The 23,083-nt window shown below is 42.6% G+C and overlaps 1 protein-coding gene across 2 annotated transcripts in view; it reads left to right on the top strand.

Annotated features, from left to right (window-relative positions):
* The window catches only part of JMJD1C (jumonji domain containing 1C), a 145,899-nt gene that overhangs the window by 56,583 nt on the left and 66,233 nt on the right, over window positions 1-23,083 (top strand). Inside the window, exon 1 of one of the 2 annotated variants that reach the window (XM_090144859.1) lies at window positions 10,408-10,429. The exons of the other annotated variant lie outside the window; for it this stretch is intronic. Coding sequence (XP_090000985.1) covers window positions 10,412-10,429 — 18 coding nt within the window. The 5' untranslated portion in view covers window positions 10,408-10,411. Of the gene's footprint in view, window positions 1-10,407; window positions 10,430-23,083 lie in introns of those variants that run through there. 2 annotated transcript variants of the gene reach the window in all.

Genomic DNA, 23,083 nt, shown 5'->3' with positions numbered 1-23,083 from the left:
GGGCCCCATCCAACCTGGCCTTGAACACTTCCAGGGATGGGGCATCCACAACCTCTCTGGGCAGCTGTTCCAGCACCTCCCCACTCTCTCTGTAAGGAACTTCCCCCTGAAGTCCATCCTAAATCTTCCCTCCTTCAACTTAAAACCATTTCCCCTTGTCCTGCAGTTATCAACCCCTTCAAAAAGTTGATTCCCCTCCTGTTTGTAGGCTCCCTTTAGGTACTGAAATGCTGCAATGAGGTCACCTCGCAGCCTTCTTTTCTCCAGGCTGAACAAGCCCAGCTCCCTCAGCCTGTCTTCGTAGGGGAGGTGCTCCAGTCCTCTGATCATCTTCATGGCCCTCCTCTGGACCCTCTCCAACAGCTCCCTGTCTTTCTTGTACTGGGGGCTGCAGAGCTGGACACGGTACTCTAGATGGGGCCTCACAAGAGCAGAGTAGAGAAGGACAATCACTTCTAAACCATTCTGGAAAAGTTCATTAGGCTGACTTTGTAAGCAGTCAAAATAATCCATTAGTCTCAGTTCAGGTGGTTTTATTCCACTGATTAGGGAATGGACCTTTGTTTGAAAATAATATCCTTTAGTGGTAATTAATATTTTACTAAAGAAACATGGCTGACCTTAAATGACCCTGAGTAAGTCTGACTTCTTGTTTACAGATGAGTGAATTATTAACATAAATAAAGATATAGCGTTTATTTTTTTTCTACTGACTGTCATAGGATCTACACCAGTCATGGGCAGAAAGAAGTATTTTATTAAACTTTCTGATCTTTTATTGGCTGCTTTTGTGTTCCATTTTTATTGCTTTATGAAAAGGACTTGATCCCTTAGTTAAACAGTTGTCAGAAATTTACATGAAATCTCTCAATATTCAATTTTTGAACAGAACTGTTCAAGAAAAAATGAACTGTTCTTATGTGTAATGCATCATTCTGAGGAAATCTTTTAGTATTTCAGTTCGAAATTTCTCATCAGTTCTGAGACTAACTCACTGGGTAAGTACCTCATTTCTTTTAATAAATGATGCACAATTGTATTTCTGTTCATGGCTTTAGTTCTGGATGTTTTTGAAAAATTCTTTTGTATTTCATTGAAGGGTTTCATAGGGATTTTTAATGCATATACTGCATTGCTACAGATTGTACCAGCACATCACAGTAAGAATAAAATACTGTGTTGTAGGGCTGGCTGAACACTTAGCTGAATCCTGAAATGAGCAAACAGTACTTACAGTAGTTCGTTGATGAATTTAGCTATTTTGAAAGTATAACAACAAAGCTATACATTCATATGAATACAATCTGTATAGATTGGGTTTTTTTGCATTCATTTTGCATTTAAGAGTGTATCTGTTTTTGGAGAACAACATTTGCATGCAGTTTGGTATATTCACCTGGAATAGCTCAGGGAGGTGATGAAGGCACCATCCCTGGAGGTGATCAAGGAAAGGATGGATGTCACACTGAGTGGTGTCACTTAGAGCAGTCAGAGGCATGAGTTGATGGTTCAACTAGGTGATCTTAGTGGTCTCTCTAGCCTAAATGACTTTACTCTAACCAACTGTCTAGCGTGGCTCTGTTACCAAGCTAAAGTGTGTTGGCTTTTCCGTTTGTCCAGGGATGGTTTGTTTACAGTACTTTTACTATTCTAAATTGTAGTACTTTTATTACTTACAGTGCTTGCCGTAATGATTCATAAAACATTTTTTTAATTACTTTTAATGCAGACTTTCATTTCACATCAAGATATCAAAAGAACTATAAAATGTTGGGGTGTATCTTTGTAGCCTATTGGAGGAATAGCTTGAAGACACACGAAAATACATTCCCTTTTAGGAACCTTTTTAGTAATGGATTGTGTACAAGAGGTCTCAGTATCTCCATAAACAGCTGCTGCAAATTTGGCAGAATGAGATCCTTAACTAAAGTCTGAGATGTGATGCTAACAGTTTTAGTTCTGAAGACTGGGCAGTGCCTTCAGCTTTCAGAATGTGTCCTGCAGACTTCTTAGGACAGACCTAATTATTACTGAGTAAGAAGCATTTTTTCTTAATTTGAGAGCAGTTAAAGCACTGGCTGATGAACCTTTATTGGCAAGCAGGGCTGGCAGGTATTTGTGTGCAGTCATCTTTTAAGACTCGTGGAATCGTATAATGGCTTGTATTGGAAAGGACCTCAAAGATCATCTATTTCCAACCCCCTCAACTCATGGTGCAATTGATGTGTAAATGGAGAATTAATAATATTAGGGGCAATTCACTGAAGTTTGTAGGGAAACTGCATTGTCAAGGAGATCTTTTGGAACCTTACCGTACTGGAAATAACCAAACAGTTAAAGGGAATCACTGTGTGTTTATTTATGAAGTACTGAGAACTTAATTGATATTTGTCTACTTCCTGGTAAGATACTAACTTCCATCCTGTGGAAAAAGCAGGAGTTGAGATTGCATCAGAATTTGTATCAAACAGTAACTTGTCGGGCATCACCTACAAAGAACTGCGCGGAGCTCAGCTGGACGCGGCCAAGTGTGCTGCTGGGGCAGGCTGCAGGCAGCAGCGGTGTGATGGGGCAGGGCTGGTGCAGCCCTGGCAGAACAGTGCTTGACTTGGTTTGGCAGCAAAGGCATTGCATCTGGTTGTTGTACGTCTGACCGGTACGTGCGCTATGGAGAGAACCTGCTGTGAGTTTTTCTTTGCCTCTTTTCGTCCCCTTCCAAATGTGGTCAGGTAGAAATGCAGATCAGCTGTCTGCAGCGATTCATACTTCCTTCAGACGTGCATCATCTCAGATGAACTTTTCATAGGGAAGAAAACAACTTTATGCATTTTTCCAAGTGCTCTCTTATTAACAGTTCTAATCTTCTGTCTGTTTTGTATATATGTTCCATCTTGGCAGTTGCTCTGGGTATATAAGCACTGTGGTATTCATAATAGTAGAGGATTATGCTTACAGTGGTGCTTGATGGCATTCCTAATTGATCATACGGTTATTCTACAATGAGCTATTTTCCTTTGTTACTGTCAAAATACCCAGTGAACTGCGATTAATCATATTTTGGCACATGACTGTGAAATTATTGCCACTGCTGTAGAATGTCGATTTCGACATCTTTGGCTGCTGCAATTGCACAATTTTTAACGATAGACGTACTTGGAGTTCCTTCAATACAAATGACATTATTGGCACACGTAGCATTGTGTACTAGATTATTTATTAGAAAAACCACGGTACCTTTTACTGGGTTTTTAAACCCTCCTCTGAATACCTAAAAGAAGCTTGCTTTTGAAGTGGCAAAGTGACCGACGTCATCCCTTTAAACTTGATGAATGCATGCACAAAATAGAAGTGAAAGCAAGAAGGATGACTGTTACAAATGCCCAGACAGAGAAGGTTAACTCTGCTGGATGTCATTTCACTGGTCCCGTGTCTGTCTGCCCTTAGCTACAAAGAAAATTAGTAGGACTGGAAGGGATTACAGGCTCTGCCATCTCCTTTTGCGCTTGGTATAACCCCTGCACAGGGCCTTTGTTTATGTTGTTTTAAGCAAATTCTGGAAAACAGAAGAGACAGAGTGGCTTTTTTCCCCTTCTGCCAATTTTTATAGGATTCAAGTTTCCTTTTATATATTCATGGCACTTTAACATATGCTTTAGGTAATGTATTTACAATGTGGCACTGATCTCGTTCTTGTTTTGTTTTGTTTTTAGTAATTATTTAAAGAAAGTACAGATCTGTTAATTAGCAGTGGATGCTTCTGGCACAGTGAGGCTATGAAGGGCAGGCACTACTTACTTTCCATTAGGAAATGCTTTTCTTTAATATACATTAATGTTTTTCAACTTCTAACTAGAGTCTCAGAGTATTTGTGACTCTCAATCTATTGCTACAGTTTCCTTTCCTAGTATGGTTCCAGTACCATAGTCCAGATTTTTGCCAGTTGCCTTTTGAGATTCTTTCAAATGAACTAAAAGACCTGTTTATTTTCATAAGGGAGAGATGAAGATGGGAGATAACAGGAAAGTCATTGCAAGATTTATAAAGCACATGAAATTCTGAGTACTGTTGTTATGTTGGCTAGCAATAACATTTTGACTTTAAAAAGTGAGTAAGAGGAGAAGAACCAGTAACTGTTTAATCAAATTTCTTATGGAAAATAAATAATTAGGCCAAAGCAGATAATTGCTTCTCACTTGAAATTCTGTTTTCAATGATAAAAAGCTGTGAGTAGCCAAAAAATAATGGTAATCAAATATGCAGGCAACAGCCATTTTAATTTATCAGAAACCAGTGCTTATTCCTCCATTTTCAAAACTAGCTATGAGAATGTATGAACTACCCACAAATTAATTGTAATTAGTAGGGCTAATCGATACTGTTGTATTTTTAAGGCTGTAATGTCTTCAGATAGTCTTCTCATCAGAGTAGAAGAGATGAGAAAGAAGGAAATCCATATGTAAGATGACTTTCAATCCTGTATGTTTTCAACAGTTGTAATTCTTGACCACTGGCTCTATCATTGTGCTCTTCCAAGTCATCTGTTGTGCGCAGTTCCTATCTTCTGCAGCACGTTGGGTGTCATTGCCTGTAGCTTGGATCCACCTTCATGGAATCTTTGCCCACTCCCCCTTTTCCTCAGTGGCTTTGAGTTCTCCAGCACGTATTTCTGCCTCTCCTGCCTTGCAGACAAAATGTGTATTATGTTCCCTATATTTTATTGCTTATAGGTCAGCCACCCTCTGAGGGACTAGCCGGCTGTTGTGGAGTGGGGGAAATAACATAGTTCCACGCTGCAATGAAATGATCAAGTTCCTTAGTAAGAAAATCTGTCTTTCTGCTGTACATGGAGAAATGCCAGACTTTCACTGCGTGAACGTGGACTGGGTAGTGCTCTGCTCTGAGATTAACGGGGCACAGTACAAACCTGAGTCATTTCTCTGGACTCACACAAGCAGTGATTTGCAGCCTGGCAATAGTGTTAGGCTCAGCTTGCAACCACGAAGGCTGGAAACATAATTCTATTACTGAGAAATCATTCCCTTGAGCAGTTTTGTGGTAAGACATGAGATGATTTGTCACTATGTAGGGTCCCTAGGCATGGGAATAGGAAAGACTTTTTCCTCCTTATCTTGGTCATTTTCCCATTTTGATAAGATTTCAGCAATCAGCCAAAAATTTAGACTCTGTTAATCTGTAACTGCTATTCTATCTACTGGGATTGCTGCCGAGCTGGGAATGGAGGATTCAGTCACTTCTGCCTTAACCTCCAGGATGTGCTGCTTGTCTTGACATGAGGTTGTATCTGTCTGAAAGGAGATGCTGTCAGTAACAGGTAGGTGTGAAAGAGGTAGGGGTGTCTGCTTGAAGTGCTTGTGTTTGGTTCTGAGGTATGACTGGTGCCTGTGTTTGTTCTCTGCTGCTGTTTGATAAAACTGCAAGCAATATCAGCACGTCTCGAGCTGCCTGAGGGGCGGGTGTTGGGATAGAGATCGCTGGCAGGAAAGAGGAAACTGGGAATTCAGCAAAGAAGTAAAAAGCTTAGATGTAAGGGGTACTGAGGATGGAATGCAAACATCGCAGCGCAGTTGTGTTGGTTACCTCCTCTTCTGGTTGCTTTGATTATTTCTTTATCATTTCAGGATCAGCTTTTGTTTGCCTAGACAGAATCTGTTACCATGCAAGGCTCAGTCTCTAGCAGGCGCTGCACACTTTCTTTTCCTACCCGTAGCCAGGATGAGGTATATGCTGAAGCACAGCTTTCTCAAACAAATGACTGCCAGGATATAAGGTCATCCTCCACATTCAGAGAGCTGATGCAGAAAGCTCCCTGGTGTTGGAAGAGGGAGTCTTTGTTCTCACATCAGCAAAGAGAGGCTGAAGGTGGATTGAATGATTCTGTGCTGTCACTGCAGCATGTAGCTCCAGCCTACTGAGTTAAGTGCTGTTGGTGGTAGCTGTTGTCCTCATCTTACCTTTGAAAGGAAAATTATTGCTGCCATGGAAAACTGCTGATCAGAAGAGAATAGGATTCAGAGGATTTTTTCCTTTTTCTCCATCATGGTAATGTTTTCGTGCTGTTATTTTTGGAGGAAAAGATGGGGAGGGTCCCTTGCACTGATCCCAGAGATGTTGAGTCAAGCACTGGCTATCTGAAGGAGGATGTGTGGTTGTGTGCTTAGAATTCCAAGTGAGGGACTCTACATTCACAGCTTTCAATGGAGCTCTTGGAAGGAAAACAGAAGCAGGACACCTCCACTGCTTCTGCATGGCCAGGACTGAGGAGCTGGGTGGTGGTCAGAGCAGCAGTGTTCCACAAATTCTTCACAATGCCTAAGTTTGAGAGATCGCTGATCCCTTTTTTGTGAATTTCACTTCAGACAAACATGATGTTGAGGGGATACAACATTCTGCTGCATTCTCTTTTTCCTCTCTTTGCCTCATGTTTCACAAGACTGATGACTGTAGGGAGGTCATCTCAGACAGATGATAGATATTCTTTGTGTAAGACAGAGAAAGCTTTTCACTTCCAGGATGTCCTAAACCTGTAGGGACAGAGCAGTGGCACAGCCTGTTATGTTATTTTAAAAGGGGCTTAGCAGATTTCTGAGGACATTCAGAGATGCCATTTAGCTATGGCTTTCTTCCTGTGGCTGTAGCAGATAGCAGGTCCTGCAGACATCCTTTTGAACCCTGCATGCCAGGGCAGCATGTGGAACACGATCTTTAAGATCAGGTCTTAAAACCAGTGCTTCTTGACACCTCCAGTACCTTAAGGGCTGCTCATTAGCTTCACATCTCCCTTCTCAGAGCATTCCCCTTATGGGAACTCTGGTTTCATGTCTGTTAAGAATTCAGCCTCAGTAACCTTACTTCTGCAAGGAAACTTGAAACCATAGTAGTCTAGACAAAAAAAAAAAAAAAAAAAAAAAGCAGACATTACAAATGTAGACGCAACATGTCAGCGTACCATTTGTTCCTCCTCTCATTCCCTTACAGTTCCTGAGAGCCATTTGGCATTCACTCAGTGCCCTGATCCTCCTTCCCCTCCTGTGCTGTGAGGGGCCATGCTGTGGTGCTGGTACGTGCCTCACGCACAGGGTGCCTGCCTGCAGCTCACTGCTTTGCTTGGGAACCAGCCTGAGGGCGGTGGCACTGGAACCTGGCATTTCTGTGCAGTACAGCAGTGTTTGCAATGACTAGCCCCTCCAAGTAATCCTTGGTATCTTCTGAGGACAGGATTTTTCATGCACTCAGTTCCACTCCATGGTTCCCCTTTTGGAGCTGAATGCTGCATGCTAATATTGTGCACAGTGAGTTTAATGAGTTCACAGGATGCACAGCATGCAACTGCTCACATCACTAAAGACAGAGCTGGCGTTTCCGTGTGACAGCCTGTATAGCTGGTCACCTGACAGAGTGCCATCTCGGGGCCAGGATGCTAGCTGTGCTCATGTATCCAGCTGAGAGCATGGCCATGCAGGCTGCAGCAAGTTAAGGGACTGGGACTGCATGCAGAGCTCCCCTAGCTGGGCCCAGCCCTGGGCACAGAGCTCCTGGCAGGGCACCCACCTGCTGTGAGCCATGGCCTCGCTGTGCTGCCATGCTCTCAGGTGTGCCAGAGTGGAGCTGATGCACCACAGAATGGCACCTGGGCTTCTTGATGCAATCCTCAAAGTCCTGTGCTGTGCCGCCTAACAGGAAGGAGTTGCTGCTCTGGGAGGAGCATCACTGCCATATCTAAGGGTCTGTGTGTTACCAGGCAGCCTGTCACTGCTGCGTGGTGCTGCACGTGGTATTTAAGCCTCTTGTTCATCTCCAGTTGGCAGAGGGAGGGCAGAGCAGTACGTTACTCAGTGGGTATGATCCGCTCTGGGAAGCGTATTACACAGTTAACAGATTTATTTGGGAGATATTTTTCATACATATTGACTGTGTCTCTGTGTTTTCCATGTCAAAAGCATGATAAATTGTAAATACAGTATACAGGTAGTCTTAATTTTATATTGTAAAAGCAGAAGGAGGCGAGAAAAGGCTTGGTAAGCTAAGTGCCAAAAGAGCGTAGTAACTTACTCCATTTCCAGTGTATGGAGGATGAGTGAGGGGAACGGTTATAAGAGATACGGGTATGTATACAGGCAGGTGTAAACATATGGATATTTTTCTATTTATCAAGTCATGGAGTACCAGAGACCCATCTATATAGGTCAGGCAGGTCGCATCATTTTTTGTGATAAAAATGAGTTACAAATTTATGTTCATACATTATGGTACAGGTCTCAAATTGTAGCCTTATAAAATGCATGCATGTTTTAATTATTTGATTGACATATTCATACCAGTCTCAAATTCTGTTTTTCTGAGCCAGTTATTTACTGCTATGTTTACGGGTGGTTGTACTGGGGAGAAGACAATTTACGTTAGAGAGAATGGAAAATGAAACTTCTTCCTAATGAAACCTTTAAATTGCAGTCAGCAGCATTGATTATTCTAGTCTGGCTCTGCTTTATGTGTAGGAAGGGACAAACTCATATTTAAGAACATCAGAAGGGTAACAAGTCTTGACTTAGGTACAGATTTGTTCTTCAAGAAAGAAAAAATACTCATTAGGAATTGCTGCTTTCTCTGGACAACTGTATTCTCCTGGAACATGCTGCAAGTGGTATGTAAAGCCTGCAGCAGGTATCTGGGGGACTGTAACAAGCTCTGGAAATTAATACATTTTTCATGACACGTTTCCAGCACTGTTAATGGAGTCGATGCAGCTCTTTACTGTAGGACCGCATCCTGCCGTGTAGAAAACTGGCAGGACTATTGGCCAGGCCTGTCTGTGGCTTGCTGTTAGTGCTGGAACTGCGTCATGCCGTACAGTCAGCACTGCTCTAGAGCTCTTTGTCACACGTTTTCCTTTCCCCCTTTCCAAGAAATGCATTGGCTTGCTTTTTGAGGGGTCCAAAGGAATGCCTGATTGCATGAAATGTGAAGGTGTCCTTTGGCTGTAGAGTGACCCTTTGATGTCAGGACCCCCACCGCAGCCTGCTGGGAGGGAACAGCTGATGGAAAACACTGCCTTCGGTGTCAGGCGCCTCTTATGTTTCTCTGGGGTGCTTACATGGCCAAAACGTCGAAGGTGGTAAATTTGTAACACGCTTACTGAGGCGGAAAGGCCAGTTGTTGTACTCGGAGTTACACTGCAGGTTGTTTGCATGTAAGAGTCAAAGAGCAGACTTAGTATTTGCTGTCTGCTCGTGTCGATCTGTTCTTTTGGTTTTGGCACCGTGCTGCGTGTGAATCATACGCAGAGGCCCCGGGAACACAGCCGCCCGCGCAGCAGCATCTGCCTGAGTCAGCAGCGGCCTGCGGCAGTCGGTGCCCGCGGGGTGCAGTGAGTCACGGCGCTGCTCCTGCGGGCGCTGCGGCTCAGGGCGACGGGCGCGGTGCGAAATGAAAGTGAGCTGCTGTGCTCACCGCGAAAGGAAAAGGTCGTACCGTAAGGAGGGAGGGGGAGGAGAACCCTCTAATATGGTATAAAGATGTCGTATTTTGGGGTCATCAGGGACTACTTTGCAGGTGAAAGATTTCTTTAGAGCGTGCAGGGTCTAGCTGCTCCATTTTTGTGAGACTCGGGTGTTCTTCATATTAGTCAGATTTGTTTTAATGTGTCTCCTGTACCATATGCAGCCTTATCATCGTCTGAGCCGAGCAGATAGTTCTTCAAATGACACTCCATTATTTTGCAGGAAGCGTAAGTATGAAATTAATTATGCATTAATTCTGGCTGAGGCACCTCTCATATGTGTGGTTGTATAGGAATAACAGTATGAGTATGGAGTCACCTCCATATCTTGTAACTGTTATGGGAAAACCTTCAAGAAGTACTGTCATTTCCTTGCCTGAAGTGGTAAGAGAACTGAAAGCACAAGGGCTGGCCAGGCAGAGGGTTACATCTCTAAAAAGGCATGCTTCCTATCAGAGCTAAAAATAAAACCTGCGAGTCCTGAGCACCAGAACTTGCCTACCAGCTAATTACGGGACTCATTTACATAGGCTTTCATCTCCTTCTAGGGACTGGTCTGAACAGCCTTCTGTTTAAATACTGTTCCAGCTCCTGTGTCTGCCTTGCAGCACAGGTTTTTAGGCTCCTTAGCTCAAAAGGCAGCTGATGAGGGAGGTTGGTTTTGAGCAAGGTCTTCTGGATTTGTGTTCCGTGGCAGCCTGCCAGGGCCTCCGGTTCCTCAGCTATTGGAGGAACAGAGCTGCTTGGCTTGTGAGCAGCCACATGCTTGGTATTCGGTTTTGGAAGCGCAAGGAGATCATAATCTCAAACTATCATTTTCTTTCAGGGGAGAGAATTGTTTTAAAGTGAGAGAAAACATAGTTCTAGTTAGGGGGCTCCACGCCTTCCACGCCTCGCATGTGCTTCGCTAGGGCGGTAAGTGGAATATTAAAGCTCAGATGAGACTGCTGGTATCTCTGTGAGGTCAGTATACTTCCTCGTGGTTGAGTTTCTGTGATATCGGTTTCCATTTAGAGTCTTGGAGATCACAGAAAAAACAACTCTTGCTTTTAAAGCCATTACCGAGGTTGCAAAGTCAGCCACTGAAAAATTAATACAAACAGTATTTTTGTTGAACTGAGTGTATGGTATCCTGGTGTGTGGTATATTAAATGTTAATCAAGAATTCAGTTGTTCCGTTCCATTGCTGATGCTGTAAAAATAGAAATGATCAGGTGTCTTTAATTAACTAAGCATTTTTTTAATGTTTACTTTAGGTCAAGGACTATCTAGGGCTTATTTCCAGTATTCTTCATAGTTTCTGCTCTACTTTCTAATGCATGGAATAGTTTTCTTATCAAGAAGTATCGATTATGAAGACATATCCTTTGTTCTCTTCCTTTGTTTAAGTTCTTAATAACGCTTTGTGCTCAGATGAAATTGAAGTCAGATTGCCTTTAAGCTGGTATAGTACAGAATCAAGTACATTTTTCATTTCGGTAATAATTATATATATATATATATATATATATAAAATATTTTTATAGGCACAACTTTTGGAGAATAAACTACAGTGTGTTTCCTTTCTGTTGAAGAGGATCTGTTGATGGATGCCTCATAGGTTGTTGCTGCCATTAAGTGTGCTCTCTTAGAGTATAGAACCTTATGAAGGTTCTAGACTTAAAACTTTCAAGAAATGCATAAAGGATTTTTTTCTCATTTTCTGGTGAAGTGTAAAAGTGCCTTTTGTATGATCTTGAAAATAACATCAATACGTCTTTCTTCTGTTCCTTGTGTGTATTTGCTCACTGCTTTGTTGGCAAACTTCTTTTTGAACCAGTCTTAGGAAGTATTTTAATGTAAAGTTCACTCAAAATAACGATTCAAAATGCTCTTTTGGTGTTTGTGCAGAACACAAAGGCAAGACTAACATCATAGAGAAATGTTTGTGAGGTAAAGAAACTGGGAAAAGTCTGACATTTTCCTCTGAGACTTGTGATGGTCTGAAGATACTGTGTTCTTGCAGATCTCCTTAATACCCCGCATCAGTTGGTCGGCTGTCTTTTTATAGTAGTATCCTTTGATACCATCTCTTTACATCAGCCTTGTCTTCCTAATGTTTTCTTCTAATATCTCATCTGTAAGATCATGAAGATCTTGAAGAAAATTTAGTTACAACGCTTTTCTAAGAGAAGAGCTTTTGTTGGAAACTTTTTTAAATGCATGAAATAAATACATAAAAATGTTCATCTGAGAAACCTTTTTAACTAGGGACAGTAACAGTGATGTAGATGTAGATCTTTACAAATGCATACTTATTTCGGGATTGTAGAGAAATAGTGCAATCTTACAATGTTTTATTTGGGATTGTTGCCCATCTCTCACATGAGAGAGGCATTGATTGCATAGAAATGTCAGCTGTACCAGGTATTCTGTAATTCAGAAGCATTTGCATTTTTAAAAAAATATTTTGGTAGTGGAATACCAATAGCTGTCTCATTTGATTGTTTTACCAAATATGGTATAATTGTTCCAGAGAATAGATAGTGGTCAGATAGTGGTCACGTGCCCTTAATTGACCTTTTTTTACAGCCTGCTGTTTTGGTCTTGGTGTTAGCTCTAGGATTTGTTTGATAGTGGCAAGGAGTAGAAGAAGAATAAAGACCACAGGAAGCAAAAGGAAGAGCTTTATCTGAAAAGTAATGAAGATATTACTGTGCTGTCCTTGCTGCACAATGCTGTGCTACGGTGATAACAAAAAGAAAAAACAACAACAAAACTAAGCATGTGGACACAGCAGGCAGTTACACTGACTTCTCAGAGGAGAGGACGGAATAGGATGTGGGCTCGGCTCAGGAAGTCGGTCCGTAAACCACAACTTGCCAGCACTGCTGCGTCACCGTGTGTCCCCTCCTGCCTCTGTGGGGCAACCGAGGCTGTAGGGAGGGCTGGGGAGCGGGCAGGCTCCTTGGCTAGCTGCTTGTGGCCTTGTGAAGGAAGGGGGGAATTGAGGAGCGACCAGTTCCTTCTGCTGTTCTACACCACTCAGACAAGATTGTGTCAGCTAGTTTCTGTAGGAAAGATTGCTTTTTTGATTCCTTTTTAGCTTTCTGATACTTTTTTTCCTCTTAACATCCTTTGATGTGGTTCAGAGAGCTGTACGTGTGGTCAGAGAGCGAATTAGGCTGTTCCATTTTGACATGCCTTCTTCATGTTCTTTTTCTGCCCTCTTAGAAGTTTCTCTTTGTCCTCTTGTGCCCCTGCATTAAACTGAAGAACTCTGTAGTGATTTCAGCCTCCTCCATGAAGACAGGATAAGATAGATGATGGCAGCAGCAAGAAGAAATGAAGCTGTCAAGCCAGATTTCTGGGCCTGGCTGTTTTCTTCCCCTCGCTAGCAGCAGTGCTAATGCCCAGCTCTGCCCCAGTCCCCTGTGACCGCCCCAGCTTAATGCTGCAGCACTGGCTGCCGTGCATGGCCCTGGCTATTGTCAGCCTGAAGGATTCTTCCCCCAGGGCTTCAAGGTGCCTGGAGTAGCTGGTCCATCAAAATCTTCTCTGACTGGTTTAAAGTATGCTTTATCAGAAAAATTAAAGTATGCAGCAAGACAAAATACTCCATAATTTTCAGCCTGTTGTCTTTGTGACTTTGGTGGGAAATCCACATAATCCCTAAGTTTGTATATGGTTTTGTTTTGAGCTTTGAAAATGCAAGACAGCAAAACCCAAAAAATAAAAACCCGTTGCTGAGGTCGAGCTTCACAGTGATCCTGTCTGGCCTGTGTTGAGGGCTACCACTGACATGTCTGTGGGGCACAGAGATAAAAGGCAGCGCGTTGCTGCTTCCTCAGCCGGGCCCTTGGGCTGTCCATATGAGGGTCGTTGCTTTGAATGCAGTTATCAGCGCTGCTGCACGCTGTAAGAAGAGTGGAGCTGCTTGAAGACGGCTTCCTGCTATCAGTGTCTGCTAACAGGGCAGTGCAGTCAGCTGCTCTGAACCCATCAGAGAAGGAAGAGAATTGGAGGGGTTGCCAGGTGAGGGGCCAGCTAAGCTGATCACTGCATTAACGGCAACAAAGCCTTGTCAGAGAGGGCCTGGCATCTCAGGAGCTGAGCAAATTGATACAGGGAAGCCACTCTTTTTTTTTTTTCTTTGTTCTCAGAAGTAGAAGTCCAAGGTAGTACACTAATGTGACACTGCCACAAAGTTCTGTAAGCTGCTTTCAAGGAATGGTTGTCCTCTGCAAATGTTGGCAGCCCACTGAGTATTCTACCTGCATGAACAGTTGCACATATGGATTTAAGTTGTGCTATAGGCCAGTATTTTGAAGTATTAAGATACAAAGTGAGATTTGATGTGCAGTTATACTTCCATGCTTCAAAAGTACCTGCACACATGAGCATCTCTTAGAGGAATACACTTAGAAGTGCAACTCAGCACCTGAATCACCCCTTGGGCTAAACACAAATGTTTGCAAAGGTACCGTGTTTGCGTTGTTTTTTTTTAACATGTGTTGTTGTATAATATATATAAGAGCATCTTGATCTTCTCGGGTGAACACAATGTGCAAATGCAGAGATGTTTTGGTAGAGCTTCAGGTGGGCTGCACGTGGTGCCCGTGGCCAGGAGGAGCCACGCAGTACTGCAGCACGTGCAGCAGGTCCCAGTGCTGGTTGCACCGTGCCAGGCAGTGAGCATCTCACACGTACAGTGAGCAAACATGCCAGCTGGCATCCCTTGTGTTTTGTGATAGTGGTGAGAATGTTTTGATAGCAGCTCTGCACGTTGAGACCTGTGATGAGAAGCTGCTTTTTTACAGCCCCGCCCTGGGCTGCTCTGTCAGCCAGCGTTCCTCATGTTTGAGGTTTCTCAGCCAGGGTGGTTATCTTTGAGAAGCTGGAAGAGGTTTCTCTGTACTCAGAGGAACATGAAGGAGTTGGTGCAGGTCGTGCTTTGGTCTGCTTCCCCACACCTATAGTTTGGAAGAAAGTGGAGTCTTTTTTTTTTTTTTTTTCTTAATTCTGAAGAAAACCTCATGTTTGGAAATGTACTGAAACACTGTGTTAATGAGCAGATGCAGGGACATGTGCTTGATTCTTCAGAGAAGCAGAGGCAGTAGATTGGGAAGTTATAAGAGGAACCACACACTGCAGGGTAGAGGTGCCACAGCACATGACTTGCTGGGGAGCCTGGCCAGCCCAGCCTGACAGAAGGCCTCTTGTAGGGGAGGGAGGCGTGTGCTACCAACCCAGCCTGGGACTTCCTGGCCTTTGTACTAAGGTTAAGCTTTCCTCACATCAAACACGTGGTAGGAAAAGGATGTGGATTTTTGCTCCTTGAAACAGAGGAAGGCTGGTGATGCGGCTGCTCCTCCATCTCAGCTCCAGATAGACATCAGTGCAGTGGCTGCATCTGTCACCTGCTGCTTCCATGGGGAGGTGAATGTCATGGGCTGAATTCTGCTGGTGAACCACTGTTATTTTAAATTAAGCTGAGAGTAAGAAAGTGGGTAATCTTCAGTTCAGGAAAATAATCCTAAGCAGAAGAGAGTTTTCATTCTAATTTCTATCACAAATATATTTACATAGGCTCTAGTAGGCTTTTGTAAACAGTACACGCAAAAAAATTTAATGCGGTCACTCTGCCATCTATATGAGTTCAGTTGTTAGTGTAGAAACTGATCTTACGCATGCTTTTCTGAGCAGCACCTCATATTATTTAATATTTTTCCTTAATCTATTAGGAAAAAGTCATTCTCCTACACAAATCTTTAGCTCCATTGACACTGTGACGCAGTAAGCCTCTTCTGTTTGTTCAGTAGGCCTAAGATCTCCTGCATAATTTAAGAATAATGCTTTCAGAAGCTTGGTAAGTTTTGATCAGTCTCATTTCAACCCCTTTATTTGTAAATATGGAAATAGGAGCATTTAATTAACAAACATTGATACTTCCCTGGGCAGCCTGGCCTAGTACCAGGTCTGGAGGTTGGTGGTCTTGCCTGGCATTGGGGTTGGAACTCTTTAATCTTTGGGGTCCCTTCCAACCCAAGCAATTCTATGATATTTATGGTACTTCTGAGACTGATATTCATCTAGACTCCATGTTCAGTGTGGGAAAAATGGCATTAATTTGAGATGTCCTGATGTGGTAACTGTTGTCAAAACAGACTGCCTCTGGAAAATCATTCTGCAAAACTTGGTATAAGATATTTCTTCTCTACCCTTCACCAAATACTTCACAGACTTCAGATTAGCAGAGGGTCAGGTTCCTGAGAAGGGGGGGAAGGAAACCTTTCTTCCGAATCAGGCTGTAAGAAGATCTTGAAACTGGGCTTCCCTTTTTGGATGTCAGCATTTCATTGCCCCACTGCCCTGTTGTGCAAGAGGTGGAGTGGCTAACGAGTGGTTCAGTGAACGTGGGGGCCTGAGACGTTGCCACGTAGCAGTGCTGCTTAGGACAGGAGTTCAAAGCGGATAGGCTTTGCTAAGAGGACCTGAAGGAATTTGGATTCTGTAAATGTGCAAGAATATAGAGTTGATGATCTTTTTCTATTAAGCCACTCCTTCTCAGACTAAAGGAAAAAATATTTATGTTGTAAGAGTTGCCAGATGTTACTTCTGTCCCAAGGGAGAATTGTACTCGATTGTGCTTTCTAAAGTGAGCAAAGGCGATGTCACCAGTAACAGGAAATCTGAGTGTGCTGTCTCTGTGTAGCCTCGTTTGGTCACTTGTGCTTTTCGTCCCTAAGCTTTTCCAACAAACTTCACTGAAAGAAAGAAGTGGGGGGCTTTGGGCACTATGAGTTCAACTGTCAGCACCATCTGCCCCAGGGATAGAAGGGAAGCTCTAAAGCATGTGTCCAACCTTCTGACTTGCCTGGGCTGCTCTGAGTGAAGAGAAAATTGTCTTGGGCCACATATAAAATGTATGTAAGTGGCACCATGGCTGTGCCCTGCATCCTGCTGCAGGCTGCCTTTTGTGGCACGAGGCCTCTTCAGCAGGACTGCCATGAATAGTTTTCTTTCTCTTTCCCATCCTCATCAGGCTTCTTCGGCCCTTAGAGCATAGTTTTTAGCCTTATTTTAGAGTTCTCTGGAAAAGCCAGCTTGTGCAACAGAATGCCGACTCCAATAAAGTATATATTTCATAATATTAAAGCAGTTATGATCCAGTGTTCAGCAAGATGTGTCAGTGCATCACAGAGAAAGTGCTTTTGTCCTCTAGGAAGAGACAAAGCCCTAAGTACTTGCATGTGAGAGGCAAAGCTGTGTTACTAGAGTGGAGAACAGAAAGAGTGGTTTTCATCTTTTCTCTAAAAGAATCATGGCTGACAGAAGGAAGGCTGAAATGTGAGTTGGCAGGACGGTTTAGCAGGGAGCCAGAGAAGTATTCCAGTGACTTGCCAATGTGCTGCTAAATGTTTGAACACCTAGGTAACAGCTTCATTCCGGCTATGCGGTCGGCTGTAAGGATTACATGCATGCTGTGTACTGTTGGGAATTGCCTTTGGGGGGGGCCTAAATAATTTTTATGTTCTAGTCCTGTGGCTAATAAAATATTTTCTTGATATTGCTTTTTGCTGTCCTTCCACATACATGCAAGTCGAAGTAGTTTGTAATACAGCGCCCATCACACTTGGCGTAGTGCAGTTTTTTTTTTTTTTAATTCTTCAGCTTTGCTGAACAAGTTGCATTTTTTTCTGCTTTTCTGGCCCTGAGTATGTGGTGTCTGGTTAGAACTGAAATGAAAATATATTGGATGTATTTGGAATGGAACATCTGGAGTTGCTGGAAGTTGTATACACTAAATAAATGAGTTAGGGTCACCTTGACTATTTTTAATAACTGCAGACTGGGAACGTTTCTGTGACAAAGAGAACGAGACCAATTGAAAGGTAAAAGTCAGTAATAATTGCTGTTTCACTTGCAGGGGATCAGTTTTCTGAAGTCTGTGTCAAAGGAGTAACTGAGGGCTAGGGAAAAAAAAAAGCAATGGAAGAAAAATCCTTAATATTTTTATAAAATAACAGGTGGAGTAAGGCTTGTGGAAGAGGTAATGTGTCGTACTGGTTTGACAGATGGAGAAGAAATTAAACCACTAAGCTTTAATAATGTAATTTTTTCTTCTGTTCTGAAATAGAAGTGTCAGTTGTCATGCATAGACTTAATAAGCACAGCACTACTACTGGAACAGATATCTGGTGTCACTGTAATGTTTTAATTCATTTCTGGTTGACGGGTCATAAATAAAAAGTTCGTAATGGAATGAGGAGCTTTATCCTTTTAATTTCTATAAAGATCTAGAACTTAACTAAGTTAATCTTCACTTTCAATTTTCACATGCCTCCCATCTTCTACAAGATTCATTTTAATTTTGGTGTTATAATTACATGTGACAATTACAGTCATTACATATAAATTTATTTCACTTTACTCTCTTTTACCACTCATACTCACGTGCAGGAGCTCCTGCACCAACTTCTTACAAATTCTCTTGCCCTTCAACTCTAGCAGATTACTATCCTCAAAAGAAAGGTGATGTTTCTAAATATAGAAACCTAATTTAGAGTCTGCTGTGACAACTAGCCACTTCTTTTTTACTTTCATGTTTATTTCTCAACTCCATTGGTATATTCCTGAAATATTTTTCTTTGCCTTCAAGCTAAACTTGCTGGAGACAGAGGAAGGTGCAATTTTTATAAATATATTCGAGTCTGAGAGATCTTCCATTGCTAGAGATATTATGTTCCACCTTCATACACCAGGCACATGTAGTTCTTCATTAAAGCCACAGTTACAGCTACTTAATACAAAGTTGCTGCTTCTGAAATAAACTCAAATCTGTGCGTATATCTCTTTAACCATTTTCTTTTGGTTCTGATTAGCAGACCTGACAATATTTATAGAGAAACTCACCTATCTAGAGGTTGGCAGCCCTGCCCACTGCAGAGGGATCGGAACTAGATGATCTTTAAGGTACCTTCCAACCTAAGCCATTCTGTGGTTCTTATCACAGAAGTCTCTTACAGGGACTTAATAATGCCTGGAAGAGAGAAATTAGAAATTGTGCAGGTACCTCAGATTGTTGTGGGTTTTTTTTTTCCTCTTTTAAGGAAAAGGAAGTCCTGAAAGTGTCTGTGCTTATTCCTCAGTACTGTCTTATCTTTGATATTTATTGGAAAAGAGTTGTGCTGTTTTTTTTTTTTAATAGGCTGAATGGTTGTGATTCACAGCTGATTTTTGACCAGAAGTAGGTCATTCATTTTGTAGATTCTCCTGTAATAATTTACTGTGCAAAGTTACAGAGCTATAAAATGGAGAGAAAAAAGTGTGCTAGAGATTTGGTGCTTGCCCTGCTGTCTGGCTCTATTTTTGTGGGTTTTGTTCTGAAGGAGGTCTCTTACAAAAAAAAAGGGACCTGTCAGAGGGAGTTGTTACTCTTGTTCCCTCAATTCCTAACTCCTGGAAAGCTTTTCCTTGTCATTTTAGGGGTGGGGAGGGAGTAAAACCTTAAAATCATTTTATCAGAATGAGAATATAAAAGGCGGCTTCGTTTGTTAGTCTTCCACCCATTGCTTCCTTCATATCTTGACTACGTGGAGCTTGAAGATAGCTTAAGTGGATGAAACAAAACTTCAAAACTTTTGAATGCTCCCAACTTTCACACCAGAGCCTGTTTTATTGATTGTTTTCTATCAGCTGTGCATGGCTTGCTAGGCCATACCAGAGGAATGTAATTTAAAGAACCGTTAATACACAACTTGCTCTTGTCACCATTTATACTTTCTCACCCTTTTTGTGGTTCTTTTCCTGTCTCCTGTGCTTTCTTCCGAGCTTGCTTCTTCTTTTTGGTTTTGTGCTGGGTGCAGCAGTAGCTGGCACTTGTGGCCCTGCTGATCAAGAGCAGTGACCGCAGGGAGGGGAGAGAGCCCCTTGCCAGTCTTTGTCACTTAAATGGGCATTGTTTCGGGGACCTCTAACTGCCATGGGAATAGTGAAAACATCTCTGGCATAGTTGGTTATAAAGCACTGAGGTTTTAGTAAGGGTCAACAAAGACAGCACAGGACCCTGCTCAGGGGAAGGAATGGAAAAACAACAACAACAACAAACCAACAACCAAGTAACACCAAGATCTGTTTCTTGAGGATCAGTGAATGAGTGCATCTTTTGTCTGCTGTTTGATTTGGATGAAATTATGGACAGCATTTGAACTCAAATGTGAAGTTGATTCCTGCTGTGCTGCTAATCCCAGCTAAACTGATGGAAGAGTTGAAGCTGCTTCAGAAAAAGGTTTCAAAAGTCGAGCCGCTGATAAGCAGTTGGTGTGCGGTGAGTGCATCAAGGGTGTTCGGTGTGCGTCCCTCTTGAAGGCAAGGACATGAAAGAGATGAGTTATAATAAAGGGAGCAGTGGAGAAAACCTGAAGAATGGCAGATATAATAAAGATGACTAAATATAGTATGCATGAAATCACTGATAGAGCTTAAAAGTGAAAGGAAGAAAAGAAGCAGGGGGAAGGTTAAGATGCAGCTGGAGATGGTGCTGGCACTTAAACTGGATCCAAGAATTAAGAGAATGCTTATGGGGCTGAGGAGTTGCAGGCAGCTTGGAGGGACTTTTGAAGTTGCTGAATGAGAAGATAAGGGAGAATGAGAAAGCTGAGAAAGGTCCTGAAGGGATTTGAGTGGGAGTGGGAAAGAAAGACTCCATCGTTAGCGTTTGAGATAGCATAAATGACAGCAAATTTTCTGCCATGGTGGATTACAGATGTGCAAACTATACTGGAAGACATAAAGTAGATATTCTGGTGCTCTTAAGAGGAATTACAGTCCCTGGAGGGGAGGAGAGCCCCGAGGAAATCACTCCTACAGGCAGGCTCTACCCCCAGCTATGCAGAAGAATTGCCTTGGGGAAGAAGGCTAGTGCACTGACTGGGAACCTCGCTGTAAGGAAAAAGCTTTTCCCAACCTATTCAACTTCCATTTAGTCTTCAGCTCTCAGCAGGAGGTGCTGGGCAGATCCTCATTTCTGTCTCAGCATATGGAAAAGTGCCAGTGGATGGAAGACCAGTACTAATTAAGAAAGGAAAGAGTTCCAAGGTTAAGGAAAATCATAATCAGGCATTGCAGCTAGGGAAAGATTTAGACTGGATAATAAGATGTTGTTACTAAGAAACAACTGAGATGTTTTGTATACATATTGAGACCCTGGGCGACAAAATGGAGAAATTTGAGCTTCTGACAGCATTGGGGATAAAACACCAAGTAGCAGAAGCATGGTAGAATACAATTAGTAATTAGACTATATGTATTGAAGTGCTTTGTGCTGCAGAAGGTGTGCAGTAGTAATTATATATTAGACTAGGAAAAACATCTTGGTGTGAAAAGGACAGACCAAAATCAGTTTGGCTTAAAATCACTTTTGGAGAAAGGTGATAGGAGTAAAGACTCTGTTACTAGCTCCAGGGTGAGACTTGAATAGGGATAGCCATCTCTGTAGTGCTGTTAGATAAATACTGCTTGTTATGAGGTGGCTTACTTTCCCTGGTAGCGATTAGAGAAAAAATGGTAGGGCCAGGGTATTCTTGGATGTGATTGCTGGCAAGTTTCTTCATTAAACTCATTGGTACTTCAGACATCGTTTTGAAAAGCAGCAATGATATTCTAGAAAATCATTTTGGATTGAAGAGGCAGTTTCACTGTTTGCTTAATCAGCTGTGGAAAGGGCTGGCTTCACTATTCCTGCCCCTGCCTAGGTGATCCCAGCAGTCATGCGGCCAAGATGAGAGTTACATCAGCAAGGTGACTTCGAGCAAATAAGTCAGTTGGGTGACAGGGTGAGCTCTGCTGGACTGGGCTGCAGGGAGGGAGTGTGAGAGGCTGGGGCTGCTCGGGCCGTCAGCGCCTTCCCACTCTGTACTCTGACAGTCAGATTAAGCACAGTTGAGCATTGCATACTGGGCAGTTGTGAGATGACATAGTTTAAAATATAAGGAGGAAATAGATGAAGATAGGTTAGTTTGGAATTCAAGTTTTAAATCTTAGTAGTAAGTTCAAATAAGTAAAAACTGACTGCAAACGTAAGAAGCCCAAGGACTGAATGTTGTGAAGTCAGAGATGAGATTCAGTTTCCAGACAAATCTTAACTAAGTTCTCCTGGTGTGCAAACCAAAAAAGATGAATATCCAGAACGAAGATGTCCAATAAAGCAGGAAACCCATGAACAAAGAAGAAGAGGAAGACTTTGGATATCTTTGCTTCTCAAACAAAACTCTGATCTTGCAAATTATGTGAAAACAAAACAGGAAAAAACTTTTGTATTATAAGAAGGATAGAAAATAATGATAACATGCATCTGAAACATTAAATATAAAGCATTAAATTTTTGGCTGAATTTCAAGTGAAGATGATAATAGCTGTGAAGGAAAAGGCAAGATGTATAATAAGAGAATGGTAATTACTGCAACCAGAAAGAGTAACTTAAAGATCATAAAATACTCAGACACAGGGAAATTTCCATCTCAGAATTAGAAAAGAATTAGTGCTGATTGTAACTATTTTAGATAATCTTTCTTTCAGGGTGGTACCTGTGATTGGAGAAAGCAGTGCCTACATAAGGAGGGGGAAGGGAAGAATTATGCAAGCAATTAAAAGACTGTCAGTCTGCCCTCTGTGTAAATATGGAAAGCTTTGGAAGGCATTTTTGAAAGTTAGAATAATCAAGGACTTGGGAAATTAAGGAAAATGGAGTAAAGTACGATACAGCTATTTCAAAGAGACTGTTAGTGATTCAATACCTTTCCTTTAAAATAATTAATTTCCTAAATAAATAAGGCAAGCCTGTGGCCTTCGTGTTGAGCATGAGCTGTCAGTGCTTTTCCTAGCCAGCAAATAAGTCTCATTGTGCTCCGTTGGTGGGAGTCCAAAGATGGGATTAATACAGAGATAATCAGACAACCACAGAACGTCCCAAGTTGGAAGGGACCCACAAGGGTCATCAAGTTTTCCACATAGGACCACCTAAACCCTAACCCTCTCAGAGCGGTGTCCGAACGTTCCCTGAGCTCTTGCAGCTCAGTGCTGTAACCATTGCCCTGGGGATCCTGTTCCAGTGTCTGACCACCACCTGGTGCAGAACCTTTTCCTAATATCCAGCCTAACCCCTCTCTGTCTCAGCTTTGCCATCCCCCCAGTCCTGTTGCTGTCACAAGAGAGCTCAGTGCTGACCCTCCGCTCCCTCTGCGAGCTGCAGCCGCCACGAGGCCTCCCCTCAGCCTGCTCTGCTCTGTGCTCAGCACACCCAGGCACTCAGTTGCTCCTCATACGCTTGGCCCTGAAGCCCTCCTTTGGATGCTCTCTATCAGCTTTCTGTTCCTCTTACATTGTGGTGCCCAAAAATGTACCCAGTGCTCAAGGTGAGGCCGCAGCAGTGGAGAAGCTGGCACCTCCAAGCATGTGAAAGTGCTTGAGTATTTCTGGCAGGGAGAAGGGCTTGAGGTGCTTCCTTCTGCACTGCAGCCCCCTAAATACTGCCAGTCTGTGGCTGCTGAGAGAAGCTGGCCCAAGGGGAGATGGCGTAATGAAAGCAGA

This window comes from Phasianus colchicus, chromosome 8 (assembly GCF_987193195.1).
Source record: "Phasianus colchicus chromosome 8, bPhaCol1.hap1.1, whole genome shotgun sequence".
Taxonomy (NCBI): Eukaryota; Metazoa; Chordata; class Aves; order Galliformes; family Phasianidae; genus Phasianus; species Phasianus colchicus.
Note: the sequence above shows the minus strand (reverse complement) of the source record. Positions and strands in the feature narration are given on the sequence as shown.